General features: G+C 46.3%; 1 protein-coding gene across 1 annotated transcript in view; it reads left to right on the top strand.

Annotated features, from left to right (window-relative positions):
- The first annotated feature begins 13,782 nt into the window (after window positions 1-13,782).
- The window catches only part of KCNK12 (potassium two pore domain channel subfamily K member 12), a 49,146-nt gene continuing 47,186 nt past the window's right edge, over window positions 13,783-15,742 (top strand). The window contains exon 1 of the mRNA XM_047853456.1: window positions 13,783-14,173. Coding sequence (XP_047709412.1) covers window positions 13,783-14,173 — 391 coding nt within the window. The remainder of the gene's footprint in view (window positions 14,174-15,742) is intronic.

The raw sequence follows: 15,742 nt of genomic DNA, 5'->3' as shown, positions 1-15,742 counted from the left end.
ACTGAAAAGAGGTGGAGAATGGATTTGAATAGGAACCAGCAGTATCCTTTAGAAGCCAAACGCAAACATTTACTGATATTTTAATGGAGAAGGGAAAGGTGAAGAAAAAAAAACAAGAAAGAGGGAAGAGGGGGAGCCTAAAAAAATCAGGAAGACCTGCCAATGTGAAATTCAGCTTAAACTGAATTGGGAGGGCACTATGTAAGCAAATGAAATTCTCTCCATTGATAGGTAGGTAGGTAGGTAGGTAGGTAGGTAGGTAGGTAGATAGAGCAAGCCAGCCAATAGGGCATGCTGAGTCTACAGAGCATATGACTCTTGATCTTGGGTTTGTGACTTCGAGCCCCATGTTGGGTGTAGAGATTACTTTGAAAAAGAAAAAGAAAAATAATGATTAATGACAGCAATTCTCTATGGATAATGGGATGGAATGTGTGGGGTTTTTTTTTTTGCTTTATTTAATTTTTCAATTATTCTATGTTAATCACACATTACTTATACAGTTTCTAAAAACTTATGTCAAAATTCACTTGGGACAATACATGGATGGTCTTACCTATAGAACAAAAAAATCTGGGTCAGTTTTTAAAATAAAATTTTAAGATTTAAAATTTAAAAATTAAGAAATGATTTGGCATTGGAAAAGAGGGCTTGTGAAGATGTTTAGATAAGGACCCCACAGATTTCAGGATGGACAAGAGAATTAGGAGGCAAGGAGTTGTCCCCAGTGGCCTCATGGCAACCCCTCACTCTAGGATTCTGAACTTTATTTCCAAGCTCCTTGTAAACAGATAGGCATCATTGGCTTCATTAATCCTTGAGCATCATGCTACATAAAGATGACAGCACACTCTTCACAAAGACAGATATGGAAACAGGTACACAGGGAGGTTTTAACACGGGAGCCTGTGACTCTATACCCAATATGTTTTTCATTTGTCCCTCGTTTCCTCTGCAGATACAGCTGATCCACCACCACCACCCCTGCCCCACGCCACCTCAGTGTGGTGGTGTATATGGGGAACCCAAAAGTTTGTCATAAAATTAACTTCATTAATCCATCTGAGTTGGATATCTGACACTCACCCTGGAAAGAAAACACCCTGAGGTTTCACAGGGTCAGTTATTGCACGCACTCAAGGTGTATTAAAAGGCGGACAGGTCAGCCAATGAAGTCATGGATTATAAAAGACAGAGGATCTTTCCTTTATGCTTGCCACAAATGCTCTTTCCTTCTTCCACACTAGCACTCAGGTCAACTCTCCTGGCTGGGATGTTCCCTTTGTTTCAGTCCATCTGACCTCTACCCACATTCTGCCTGCTACCCAAAGCTTCTTCTGACTCCTGCAGTCCTCACCACAGGCTCCTTTCTCTGATCTGTGATTAGCACCACACAGCTCCTAACTGTATCTGCTGTGTCATAGTCCTTACTGCTTCATATACATGTATCTTGACTCCTGAGCCAGGCCTTAAGCTCTTGCAGGGAAAGCAGAGCTCAGCACATGTGTGAGCATGCATACATACACTTCACATCACATCATTTCACATCACTTCACATTGTTTTTTACCTGATAGGTTCTCAGTAAATATCTATTCATTATTTGGGAACATACCAGGAGGCAGCTAAACAATCATAGACATTCTTAACAAGTTCACTTAGGAGTCTTATGTACCAATTACATATTGTCTATAAGAGACTCACTTAAGATCCAAAGACACAAATAGATTGAAAGTAAAAGGATGGAAAAAGACATTCCATGTAAACATCAACCAAAAGAGAGTTGGAGTGGCTATACTCCAGAAAAAATAGATCTTAAAGAAAAATTATTATAATAGACCAAAAAAGGACATTACATATTGATAAAAAGGGAAATACATCAAGAAGCTAAAATAGTTATAAACATACATGCACCAAACAACAGACCCTCAAAATATATGAAGTAAACACTGACAGATTTTAAGAGAGAGATGAGTTTTATGGTAATAGCTGAAGACTTAAATACCCACTTGTAATAATGAATAGAAAATTTAGACAGAAGATCAGTAAGAAAATAGAGGCTTATTCAGTCTAAAAAGAACTCCCTCCTCCAAATGCTAACTGGAAAGAAAAGGAACAATATCACCCCTGTTATTGCAAGGACCTCTGTACCATTTGTGGCATTGCTTATCCATCACTGCTCAGACACACTTTACCATGACTTGGCCACCAAGTCTGCTCTCTTCTCAGGTCATAAGTCCAGGCTCAACCAACTCTCGCCTTCAAACCCCACAGAGTGCCAGGGAGGTGTGCCTAGGGGGGATCTGGCATCAGTTATATCCTCTGCTACCAAAGCATTTAGACACTTGTCCAAGCCTAGCTTCCAGTCCAGCTCCTCATCCTCAGAATAACTGTATTTCAAAGGGTCCTTTTCCAAGCTTCTGGGCTGTGGTTAGACACTGCCCACTACCCTTCCTCAACAAGCCTCTTTGACCTCAAATTCAGGGAAGACAAATCAGATATCTTTTGCTTCCATACCAGAAAGTCCTGGGTGAAATTTTTTCACTCCTCAGTCACCAGCTCTCTAAAACACAGGATGGGAGGAGGCAGTGACTGGCTGGCTCAGTCGGAGCATGGGACTCTTAATCTTGGGGTTGGGGGTTCAAGCCCCATGTTGGATGTAGAGATGACTTTAAAAAATAAAATATTTTTTAAAAAAGATTTTATTTTTTGGGTGCCTGGGTGGCTCAGTTGGTTGAGTGTCCAGCTTCCGCTCAGGTCATGATCTTGCAGTTCTTGGGTTTGGGTCCTGCACCAGGCTCTGTGCTGACAGCTCAGAGTCTGGAGCCTGCTTTGGATTCTGTGTCTCCCTCTGTCTCTGCCTCTTCCGCACTCTCACTCTGTCTCTCTCTTTCTCAAAAATAAATAAACACTCAAAAAGTTTTTTAAAGATTTTATTTTTAAGTCATCTCCACACCCAATGTCAGGCTTGAACTCACAACCCTGTGCTCAGGAGTTGCATGCTCCACTGACTGTGGCAGCCAGGTGCCTCCCCCCAAATAAAATCTTAAAAAAAATTTTAGGGGCGCCTGGGTGGCGCAGTCGGTTAAGCGTCCGACTTCAGCCAGGTCACGATCTCGCGGTCCGTGAGTTCGAGCCCCGTGTCAGGCTCTGGGCTGATGGCTCAAAGCCTGGAGCCTGTTTCCGATTCTGTGTCTCCCTCTCTCTCTGCCCCTCCCCCGTTCATGCTCTGTCTCTCTCTGTCCCAAAAATAAATAAACGTTGAAAAAAAAATTTAAATATGGTGTGAGGAAATTTTTGCCAAATCATATAAAACATAAAAGGTCTTCTTTTTCCCTAACTCCAGGACAATTAGGGGAGGAGGATTTCTGTAATTGCATATCTCAAGTGGTCCTATACAGGATAGAGATGATCAGCTTCTCCAGATTGTAATCCTGTGAATATATATAAATATATATTATATATATGTTATATATATAATATATAATTTATATCTTGCTACACAACTAATTGCCAGTGAGCAATAAATAATAGAAGAGTTCTGAGATCAGGAAGATCAAAGAGATTTGCAGGCACCCAGGACATATTGAATTTGCTACTTGGAATACAGAATTTTTTATGAGAATTTTACCAACACAGATTAATTGTTAAGAGAAAATATTTTCTGGGGCAAACTCCTATTCAAGTTTAAATTCATAATCAATTTTCCCTTTAGAAGGAAGACGGCGGTCTAGGAGGACGCTGGGCTCACCGTGTCCTGCTGATCACTTAGATTCCACCCACAGCTGCCTAAATAACCCAGAAAACCACCAGAAGACTAGCAGAATGGATTCTCCGGAACCAAACATAGACAAGATGCCCACAGAAGAGAGGCCCCTCCCGAAACAGATCACCAAAGGAAAAGCGAGCTGAGCCTGCCCCTCCCGCCCCTGTGCACCTTGCTGATCCACCCCAGCTAATACGCCAGATCCCCAGCACCACAAGCCTGGCAGTGTGCAAGTAGCTCAGACCGGTCACACCACCCCACCCCACAATGAAATCCGCCCCTAGGAGAGGGGAAGAGAAGGTACACACCAGTCTGACTGTGGCCCCAGCGGTGGACTGGGGGCAGACGTCAGGTCTGACTGCGGCCCCGCCCACCAACGCAAGTTATTCAAGACAGCACAGAGGAAGTGCCCTGCAGTTCCACACTACTCCAGGGACTATCCAAAATGGTGAAATGGAAGAATTCCCCTCAAAAGAATCTCCAGGAAATAACAACAAACGAACTGATCAAAAAGGATTTAAACAATATAACAGAAAGCGAATTTAGAATAATAGTCACAAAATTAATCGCTGGGCTTGAAAACAGTATAGAGGACAGCAGAGAATCTATTGCTACAGAGATCAAGGGACTAAGGAACAGCCAGGAGGAGATAAAAAATGCTATAAATGAGCTGCAAAATAAAATGGAGACAACCACAGCTCGGATTGAAGAGGCAGAGGAGAGAATAGGTGAACTAGAAGATAAAATTATGGAAAAAGAGGAAGCTGAGGAAAAAAGAGATAAAAAAAAAATCCAGGAGTATGAGGGGAAAATTAGAGAACTAAGTGATGCACTAAAGAGAAATAATCTATGCATAACAGGTATTCCAGAGGAGGAAGAGAGAGGGAAAGGTGGTGAAGGTGTACTTCAAGAAATAATAGCTGAGAACTTCCCTGATCTGGGGAAGGAAAAAGACATTGAAATCCAAGAGGCACAGAGAACTCCCTTCAGACGTAACTTGAATCGATCTTCTGCATGACATATCATAGTGAAACTGGCAAAATACAAGGATAAAGAGAAAATTCTGAAAGCAGCTAGGGATAAACGTGCTCTAAGATATAAAGGGAGACTGATAAGACTCGTGACAGATCTCTCTACTGAAACTTGGCAGGCCAGAAAGGAATGGCAGGAAATCTTCAATGTGATGAACAGAAAAAATATGCACCCGAGAATCCTTTATCCAGCAAATCTGTCATTTAGAATAGAAGGAGAGATAAAGGTCTTCCCAAACAAAAACTGAAGGAATTCGTCACCACTAAACCAGCCCTACAAGAGATCCTAAGGGGGATCCTGTGAGACAAAGTACCAGAGACATTGCTGCAAGCATGAAACCTACGGACATCACAATGACTCTAAACCCATATCTTTCTATAATAACACTGAAAGTAAATGGACTAAATGGGCCAACCAAAAGACATGGGGTATCAGAATGGATAAAAAAACAAGACCCATCTATTTGCTGTCTACAAGAGATTCATTTTGGACCTAAGGACACCTTCAGATTGAAAGTGAGGGGATGGAGAACTATTTATCATGCTACTGGAAGTCAAAAGAGAGCTGGAGTAGCCATATTTATACCTGACAAACTAGACTTTAAATTAAAGGCTGTAACAAGAGATGAAGAAGGGCATCATATAATAATTACAGGGTCTATCCATCAGGAAGAGCTAACAATTATAAATGTCTATGTGCCAAATACGGGAGCCCCCAAATATATAAAACAATTACTCACAAACATAAGCAACCTTATTGACAAGAATGTGGTAATTGCAGGGACTTTAACACCCCACTTACAGAAATGGGTAGATCATCTAGACACACGGTCAATAAAGAAACAAGGGCCTGAATGATACATTGGATCAGATGGACTTGACAGATATATTTAGAACTCTGCATCCCAAAGCAACAGAATATACTTTCTTCTCAAGTGGACATGGAACATTCTCCAAGATAGGTCACATACTGGGTCACAAAACAGCCCTTCATAAGTATACAAGAATTGAGATCATACCATGCATACTTTCAGACCACAATGCTATGAAGCTTGAAATCAACCACAGGAAAAAGTCTGGAAAACCTCCAAAAGCATGGAGGTTAAAGAACACCCTACTAACGAATGAATGGGTCAACCAGGCAATTAGAGAAGAAATTTAAAAATATATGGAAACAAATGAAGATGAAAATACAATAATCCAAACGCTTTGGGATGCAGCAAAGGCAGTCCTGAGAGGAAAATACATCACAATCCAGGGCTATCTCAAGAAACAAGAAAAATCCCAAATACAAAATCTAACAGAACACTTAAAGGAAATAGAAGCAGAACAGCAAAGACACCCTAAACCCAGCAGAAGAAGAGAAATAATAAAGATCAGAGCAGAAATAAACAATATAGAATCTAAAAAAACTGTAGAGCAGATCAACGAAACCAAGAGTTGGTTTTTTGAAAAAATAAACAAAATTGATAAACCTCTACCCAGGCTTCTCAAAAAGAAAAGGGAGATGACCCAAATAGATAAAATCATGAATGAAAACGGAATTATTACAACCAATCCCTCAGAAATACAAGCAATTATCAGGGAATACTATGAAAAAACGTATGCCAACAAACTGGACAACCTGGAAGAAATAGACAAATTCCTAAACACCCACACACTTCCAAAACTCAATCAGGAGGAAATAGAAAGCTTGAATAGACCCATAACCAGCGAAGAAATTGAATCAGTTATCAAAAATCTCCCAACAAATAAGAGTCCAGGACCAGATGGCTTCCCAGGGGAGTTCTACCAGACGTTTAAAGCAGAGATAATACCTATCCTTCTCAAGCTATTCCAAAAAATAGAAAGGGAAGGAAAACTTCCAGACTCATTCTATGAAGCCAGTATTACTTTTATTCCCAAACCAAACAGAGACCCAGTAAAAAAAGAGGACTACAGGCCAATATCCCTGATGAATATGGATGCAAAAATTCTCAGTAAGATACTAGCAAATTGAATTCAACAGCATATAAAAAGAATTATTCACCATGATCAAGTGGGATTCATTCCTGGGATGCAGGGCTGGTTCAACATTCGCAAATCAATTAACATGATACATCACGTTAATAAAAGAAAAGATAAGAACCATATGATCCTGTCAATCGATGCAGAAAAAGCATTTAACAAAATTCAGCATCCTTTCTTAATAAAAACCCTTGGAAAGTCGGGATAGAAGGAACATACTTAAACATCATAAAAGCCATTTATGAAAAGCCCACAGCTAACATCATCCTCAATGGAGAAAAACTGAGAGCTTTTTCCCTGAGATCAGGAACACGACAGGGATGTCCACTCTCACCGCTGTTGTTTAACATAGTGTTGAAAGTTCTAGCATCAGCCATCAGACAACAAAAGGAAATCAAAGGCATCAAAATTGGCAAAGATGAAGTTAAGCTTTCGCTTTTTGCAGATGACATGATATTATACATGGAAAATCCGATAGACTCCACCAAAAGTCTGCTAGAACTGATACATGAATTCAGCAAAGTTGCAGGATACAAAATCAATGTACAGAAATCAGTTGCATTCTTATACACTAATAATGAAGCAACAGAAAGACAAAGAAAGAAACTGATCCCATTCATAATTGCACCAAGAAGCATAAAATACCTAGGAATAAATCTAACCAAAGATGTAAAAGATCTGTATGCTGAAAACTATAGAAAGCTTTTGAAGGAAATTGAAGAAGATTTAAAGAAATGGAAAAACATTCCATGCTCATGGATTGGAAGAATAAATATTATCTAAATGTCAATACTACCCAAAGCTATCTACACATTCAATGCAATCCCAATCAAAATTGCACCAGCATTCTTCTTGAAACTAGAACAAGCAATCCTAAAATTTGTATGGAACCACAAAAGGCCCCAAATAGCCAAAGGAATTTTGAAGAAGACCAAAGCAGGAGGCCTCACAATCCCAGACTTTAGCCTCTACTACAAAGCTGTCATCATCAAGACAGCATGGTACTGGCACCAAAACAGACACATAGACCAATGGAATAGAATAGAAACCCCAGAACTAGACCCACAAACGTATGGCCAACTCATCTTTGACAAAGCAGGAAAGAACATCCAATGGGAAAAAGACAGCCTCTTTAACAAATGGTGCTGGGAGAACTGGACAGCAACATGCAGAAGGTTGAAACTAGACCACTTTCTCACACCATTCACAAAAATAAACTCAAAATGGATAAAGGACCTAAATGTGAGACAGGAAACCATCAAAACCTTAGAGGAAAAAGCAGGAAAAGACCTCTCTGACCTCAGCCGTAGCAATCTCTTACTCGACACATCCCCAAAGGCAAGGGAATTAAAAGCAAAAGTGAATTACTGGGACCTTATGAAGATAAAAAGCTTCTGCACAGCCAAGGAAACAACCAACAAAACTAAAAGGCAACCAATGGAATGGGAAAAGATATTTTCAAATGACATATCGGACAAAGGGCTAGTATCCAAAATCTATAAAGAGCTCACCAAACTCCACACCCAAAAAACAAATAAACCAGTGAAGAAATGGGCAGAAAACATGAATAGACACTTCTCTAAAGAAGACATCTGGATGGCCAATAGGCACATGATAAGATGCTCAACGTCGCTCCTCATCAGGGAAATACAAATCAAAACCACACTCAGATATCACCTCACACCAGTCAGAGTGGTCAAAATGAACAAATCAGGAGACTGTAGATGCTGGAGAGGATGTGGAGAAATGGGAACCCTCTTGCACTGTTGGTGGGAATGCAAACTGGTGCAGCCACTCTGGAAAACAGTGTGGAGGTTCCTCAAAAAATTAAAAATAGACCTACCCTATGACCCAGCAGTAGCACTGCTAGGAATTTACCCAAGGGATACAGGAGTACTGATGCATAGGGGCACTTGTACCCCAATGTTTATAGCAGCACTCTCAACAATAGCCAAATTATGGAAAGAGCCTAAATGTCCATCAACTGATGAATGGATAAAGAAATTGTGGTTTATATACACAATGAAGTACTACGTGGCAATGAGAAAGAATGAAATATGGCCCTTTGTAGCAATGTGGATGAACTGGAGAGTGTGATGCTAAGTGAAATAATCCATACAGAGAGAGACAGATACCATATGTTTTCACTCTTATGTGGATCCTGAGAAACTTAACGGGAACCCATGGGGGAGGGGAAGGGAAAAAAAAAAAGAGGGAGGTTAGAGTGGGAGAGAGCCAAAGCATAAGAGACTCTTAAAAACTGAGAACAAACTGAGGCTTGATGGGGGGTGGGAGGGAGGGGAAGGTGGGTGATGGGTATTGAAGAGGGCATCTTTTGGGATGAGCACTGGGGTTGTATGGAAACCAATTTGACAATAAACTTCATATATTTAAAAAATAAAATAAAATAAAAATAAAAAATTACTTGAAAATTAAAAAAAAATTCTCTTTAGCACAGCTAAACTTTTCCCAATTTTTCCTATTTTTTTATTTTAAAGAAATCATGTTCCTTGGGATCAGTTCTTTCCTATTTCCATTTTTTCAATAAAAATTTGGTCAACTAGTTGTAGGTGTATTTTTAATAGCTTTATTGAGATGCAATTCACATAGTATACAATCCACCCATTTAAAATATACAATTTGATCCTTTTTAGTATATTCTCATAACTGTGTAATCATCACCACAATTTTAGAATATTTTTATAACCCTCAAGGAAACTCCTATACTCATTAGCAGTCACTCCTATTCCTCCTCAATTCCTTGCCTTTAAGCAACCACTAAGTTATTTCTATCTTTATGGATTCTCCTATTCTGGACATTTCTTATAAATGAGATCATACAATGCATCATCTTTTGTGACTGGCATCTTAATACTTAATACTTTCAAGATCCATTCACGTTGTAGCATGTGTTCAGTACTTCATTCCTTTTTATGCTTGAATATGTCATTGTATGGATATATCCCATTGTACTTATCCATTCATAAGTTGATGGACACTTATGAACTTGATGGGTTGTTTCCACTTTTTGGCTATTATTGATAATACTGCTATGAACATTCACTGACAAGCTTTTGTGTGGATATATCTTTTCACTGATCTTGGATATATACATAGAGTAGAGCTGCCAATTGGGTGCAGTTGACCTTTCCCAATTTTCCTGGTTTACATTCCTGTCATTGTGTTTTCTTTTACAAATGGCAGCAATAGAGGGGCGCCTGAGTGGCACAGTCGGTTAGGCGTCCGACTTCAGCCAGGTCACGATCTCGCGGTCCCTGAGTTCGAGCCCCGCGTCAGGCTCTGGGCTGATGGCTCAGAGCCTGGAGCCTGTTTCCGATTCTGTGTCTCCCTCTCTCTTTGCCCCTCCCCCGTTCATACTCTGTCTCTGTCCCAAAAATAAATAAACATTGAAAAAAAAATTTTAACAAATGGCAGCAATAGAGAAAAAGAGAAGACCTGTGCCCATTCAGATGTCTTATTTGAAGTTCTTGAGGGCATAGCAGAATCAAATGATCTTAGGATTGAAATGATGGCATCAAAGTGATTGGGTCAAAATATCCTACAAAGGAAAATTTTTCTGGAAAAAAGTTCTAACCTGAGCTGAGCTGTATATTTGAAGAGCTGGAGAGGAGGAGAAAGAAGATGGCACTCTGGCAGGGGCCATAGCATTAGCAAAGGCCTGATGACTGGGCTGAGTATGGAGCACTTGGATAAGCAAGATGTAGTAGAAAGGGAGCCTGGAATGATTTGCTGGGAATCATATCATCAAGGGTTTGAATAGCAGGGTTTTAATATCTTTGGGGGACCATGGAAGACTGAGGTCTAGGGACATTAGTCAAGTGATCAGATCAAATGGCATGGGCACAGCAATGACTGGCAGATGCAGGCAAGATGGAGCTAAAAAGGGAGACATCTCAGATAGCAAGTCTTCATCCCTCAGAGGCTCTTGCAGTAATTCAGGGCCAAGGTGAAGGCTTTGAGGATAGCCAGCTGGAAATCAGTGGCTTAAATATTGATTCAGTGGACAAAGTGGCATTCATCATGGGGCTGGTCCCTCAAAGGACCCGTGCCTATGTGCAGGGAACTCATCATTTTCCTATTATATAAATTGATTAGATCATTCAGAGCTGAGACTGATGCCAGGGATTTGCTGCTAATCAAGCTAGAATAACAAGCTGGAGGACAAGGCAGGCCCTTTGCCAACTGAGCAAGGAGCTGGTCCAGAGGCACAGAACACTGCAGCAAAGCACTCTGTCACTGCCCTGGGATTCTGGGCAAAGAAAGGCCCTGAGGTCTGGCAATGCCCTTCAGCTGCCTCTAGAGGCTTCTAGGGCCGACTCCTGGAATGATACTTCTCAGGGCGTCTGTCAGATACTTCGGTCAAGTGGAACCCAGCCCTGAAGGCCTATGGCTGGGCTGTCCCCCCTGCCTTCAGGAATTTGTAGAGATGGGAGTATCATAGGGAAGACAGAACAAGTTGGGGCAACACCAGTGGAGAGCCCAAGGGAGGCAAAGCCTTGGAAAAAGAGTAATTGAAGGGCATTTTGCAAATAAAGCAATAGTCTGAGAAGGCAATAATCTGTGTTTGCTTAAGTCTCCCACTATGAGATTCTCCCCTTCACGCAAAGATTCCCCTGCCCCTTTCTAATAAGATCATTGCAAAACATGACACGTGCCACCCACAGCCAGAAAGCCTAATTCTGACTATGGTGATGGATCCTCTTCTCATCTGTCCCTCCCTAACACGGAGGGGAGTGCAGTTGGCTCCATCTACAAACTGGAACAGCATTTCTAGGAAGATCCAAGTCTCCAATGTGCCTGGTTTAAGCAAATCAACATCCCAAGTCAGATGCCTTTTAGCTTTCTGCCAGCTTTCCTGCTCCCCACCCACCTCCAGTCTCCATGTGGGGGCATGGGGTCAGAGGTACTTGGTTTCTAAGCAGGGGAATGCTCAGTGAGTGGACTGAGGCTCCTTCAGGAACCACTTTGAGCACCTGGACCCTGAGGGGTCGGACGATGCTGCCACCACTTTTGGTCGACCTTAGCTCAGTGTTTTCTATTGTGGAGGCCAGATAGCTTGGGAAATGGGGTGGGGAAACAGTTCTGCATTTTGCCCCAGTTCACCCACCTAGGGTATTTAAATACAGTTACCATCATTGTTTTTATTTTCTGTATCTGCGTGGATTCATCATCGTCATCGGAAGGGGGCAGAGAAGGGGCTGGCTGCCTGAATAAGGTGGTGTTTCGTCCGTACCTAAGGTGTTCCTCACCACAGAACTTTGTGACCCAGGCCAAACCCAGACTGTGTTCGCGGAGAAGCTCCCGCGGTAGCGCGGAGCACCTGCTGTTTCCCGGGAGCGGCGGGACCAGGGGACGACGATTCCCCGCCCCCGCCACACTCAAAAGCACACCCTTTCCCCGCCCCCCACGCCGGCCTCCTGAGAGCCCTCTAGTGAGCTTCCTATACCCTTCTACCCACCCCACCGCAGCCAGGTTCCTATCCAGACTCCCCGATCCTGGGCTGGAGGGGCAAGGGGGCTGGTGGCAAAAGAAGACCCAGCAGCAGGGTGGGTTTGGACGCCTCCTCCTCCTCCGGTGGCACCTCGATCCCCTGACTCCTCCCCTGTCTCTGCTCCGCAGCGTCCTCGCCCTGTCAGCACTCTGCTTCAGCAACTGTACCTGCCGCTGACTGGGGGAACACAGGAGAAGGAGAAAGGGAAACAGGGTTTGGGGAGCACCGCGCAGCAGGATGACGGGCCTCGCCCCGCGCTGCGGGCCCCGGCAGCCCTAGAGCCGCCCGCCCCCCGGCTGCCGCACCGATGCGCTGTCCGCGGTGCTGACGCCGGCCGCCTGCTAGGTTGGGAAGGGGAGGAGACTCCCTCACTCCCGGGTCTCCAAGAGCCGAGTGACCCCACCCCCATTCCTTCCCAGGCGGGATCATTTCTGCAAAGGAACCCTCAGAGACCTAGCGCTGCGGAAGGATCCAGGAAGAAGAGGGAACTTAAACTTCGGTTGCAGCCCAAGAACCGGGTGTCGGGGGATTCGCGTTGTGTGGCCCCCAACGCCCTGCGACCTCAGGGCACCACCAAGTTGAGCAAAGTTTGGCGGCAGCTTGGAGATAAGAAAGGGATTCCGAAGCCGAAACTCAGGGAGGGGACGGACGGGGTTCCCCGACAGGGTGGTAGCCAGCACCGCAGTCCGGACACCTGCTTCGGTGCCCCGCATTTAATGCCGCCGGAACGACTGGGAGGCGTCGCAGCAGCCCAACTCCCCACCCCTTCCCTCCCATCCTTATCTCCCCCCCCCCCCCCCCCGCCTTCAACACCCCGCCCCGGGCGCCGGTGACTCCGCCTCTCCGTGCCGGGCGGCTCTCCGGCTGGAGCTGGAAAGGGAGCGCTTCCCGGGACTCGGCTCGGTTCTGAGGCTCCGAAGCCGACGCCGCCGGCTCAGGCCCGGGGGTGGGAGCTGGACTGCCGGTGCAGCCTGAGCCTGGGAGCCGCCAAGCAGGGAACGCCTCATGGGACGACCCCAGGGGCTCTCTTCGTGCCCTGCTGCGGCGTCCCAGTCTTAGGCTCCCGGGTTCCCCAGCCCGCCCCGCCCGCAGCCCGCGGCCTGTCTGGAGAAGAGTATGAGGCCCGGGGCCCCGCGGACGCCGGCCACAGGGCGGCAGGGGCCTAGCTTCAGACCCCCGCGCCCGAGGGTGGCTGGTGAGGAGCCGCGGGAGCCGGCGAGGCGTCGGGGCGCGGAGAGGAGCGTCCCAGCCCGGGAACCCCAAGGGCCGCGGGACCCGTGTGCGGCCTGAGTGCCAAGGAGGAGGCGGAGGCGAGGCGCCCCGCCGTCCGGGCTCTGGGAGAAGCGGCAAGGGGCTCCGCGGCGGCCCCCGACCCCTGGCCACCATCCTCACGCTTCTGCTCCCGCGGGGGGGATGTCGCGGCCCGGGCCCCGAGCGCCGCCCCGGCCCTGGGGCTGAGCTCCGGACCATGTCCTCCCGCAGCCCCCGGCCCCCGCCCCGCCGCTGCCGCCGCCGCCTGCCGCGCCCCTCCTGCTGCTGCTGCTGCTGCCGACGCTCGCACCTCAACGAGGACACGGGTCGCTTCGTGCTGCTGGCGGCGCTCATCGGCCTCTACCTGGTGGCGGGCGCCACAGTCTTCTCGGCGCTCGAGAGCCCGGGCGAGGCGGAGGCGCGGGCGCGCTGGGGCGCCACGCTGCGCAACTTCAGCGCGGCGCACGGCGTGGCGGAGCCAGAGCTGCGCGCCTTCCTCCGGCACTACGAGGCCGCGCTGGCTGCCGGCGTCCGAGCAGACGCGCTGCGCCCGCGCTGGGACTTCCCTGGCGCCTTCTACTTCGTGGGCACAGTGGTATCCACCATAGGTGAGCAGCGCGCCCCGCGCGCGTCTTTCCTCTCCGCGCCTTTCACCTGCCACCCTTTCTACCGCTCGGCGGCTGGTCTGCGTCCCTCGGCTTCCCCCTTCCCTTCTAATGCCCCACTGCCTAGTTTCGTCTTGCCCTCACCCCTCCGCCGGTCCCCCTCCCCCTGACCCTTCTCTTTCTTAACTGGCTTTCGGCGCGGTAAGTGGCCTGGGAGACCCATCTCTGGCGCTCACCCAGCGTTGACTCGCCAGGCAGTACGGCCCAATGGGGAGAACCCTCACCCAGCCACTGGGCTGACCCGCGGCCGCCCGCGCGCTCTAGCGCTTCCCAGCTCCGTAACTTGACCTTTGTGCGCCTCAGTTTTCTCCTCTAAAAGGACTTGTGAGAATAAGCGTCTAGGGCCTTCTATTTCCTTCTATTTCTCACGCCCCCTGGGTCTGTTTCCTCATGCAGATGATTTGGGAAGCCCCCTTTCCCTCCACTCACCACGTTTTTATCTTTTTTTTTTTTTAATCTCTTTTCTTTCTTCTTTTCCACATGTTTTTCTTCAGCATCCTCTAGCCCTTTACCCTGGGGAGGACGAACACTTTCCTTGATCTCCTTCCCACCCGCTACTCCTACAGTCTACACCTTCCTCTCCACCAAAGAAAAGCCCGTTAGACTCTGAGGCCAGGATTTCAGAGCTCTTATTCCGCCCTCCTTCCCACTTGGATTTTCTCCCCCTTCTCCCTCCACCCGCTTCCCAGCTTCTCCTCCAATTTCTTGACCTCTCTCGTTACCTTGCCATCTTTTCCAACCAATAGTGGCACCAAGGGGTAACCGGGTGGGGTGGGGAGGGGGCAGTTTCTCCATACTTTTTATCATTCCTTCTTATGTTTGGTATAAACAGTTCACGGTTTCAGAACCACACAAAATATGATGTGTAAATACTCTTTCAAGCCCCCCACTTCTACTTTCACACCCCCACCCCCATCCCACCAGCCTCTCCTATAGAGATCTTGGAGCCACTGGCTGCTCAGCACTACACCCCTTCCTTCTTTTTTCTTCTCCTGTCACCCACTTTCCCCATCCCCCCTTTCTGAGGATGCTGGGTGTCATGTGAAACAGACCTCCTCCTCAGTTACTACAGAGTGCAGAATAAATACAGGATTGCCACTTCGGTGAGATTTTGTGTGTGTGTGCTGTCCGCTCCTGCGTTGAGCTCCAGGGTGGGAGAGGGCATTTGGCTGGCCATGTCACTAGTCACCCCAAGGCACTATCTCCTGGTGGTAGTTTTGGAGGAGAGGGCTGGTTTCACTGGGTTGAGAAGTGAAGGATTGCATAGACACAACTTCCATGGGTAGGCTCTGGGCTGGTTTTGTATGCCAGCTCAGAGGTGGGCATACCAACTGGCCAGTGTAAGCCATCACAGATGGCTGCTGGGAGGCAGAGAAAGACTTCATCCATGTGCAGGATATGAGCAGCTTAGAGATGTCTCTCTGAGTGTATATGTATAGTCTACGAAAGGGCTTCCTTTCCTTCAATGATTTTTCATGTGTCATGCTTCATCTGATTATTTTAAATAGAAAT

This window comes from Prionailurus viverrinus, chromosome A3 (genome assembly GCF_022837055.1).
Source record: "Prionailurus viverrinus isolate Anna chromosome A3, UM_Priviv_1.0, whole genome shotgun sequence".
Lineage (NCBI taxonomy): Eukaryota > Metazoa > Chordata > Mammalia > Carnivora > Felidae > Prionailurus > Prionailurus viverrinus.
The sequence above is the reverse complement of the archived record's forward strand: the minus strand, read 5'-3'. Positions and strand labels throughout refer to the sequence as shown.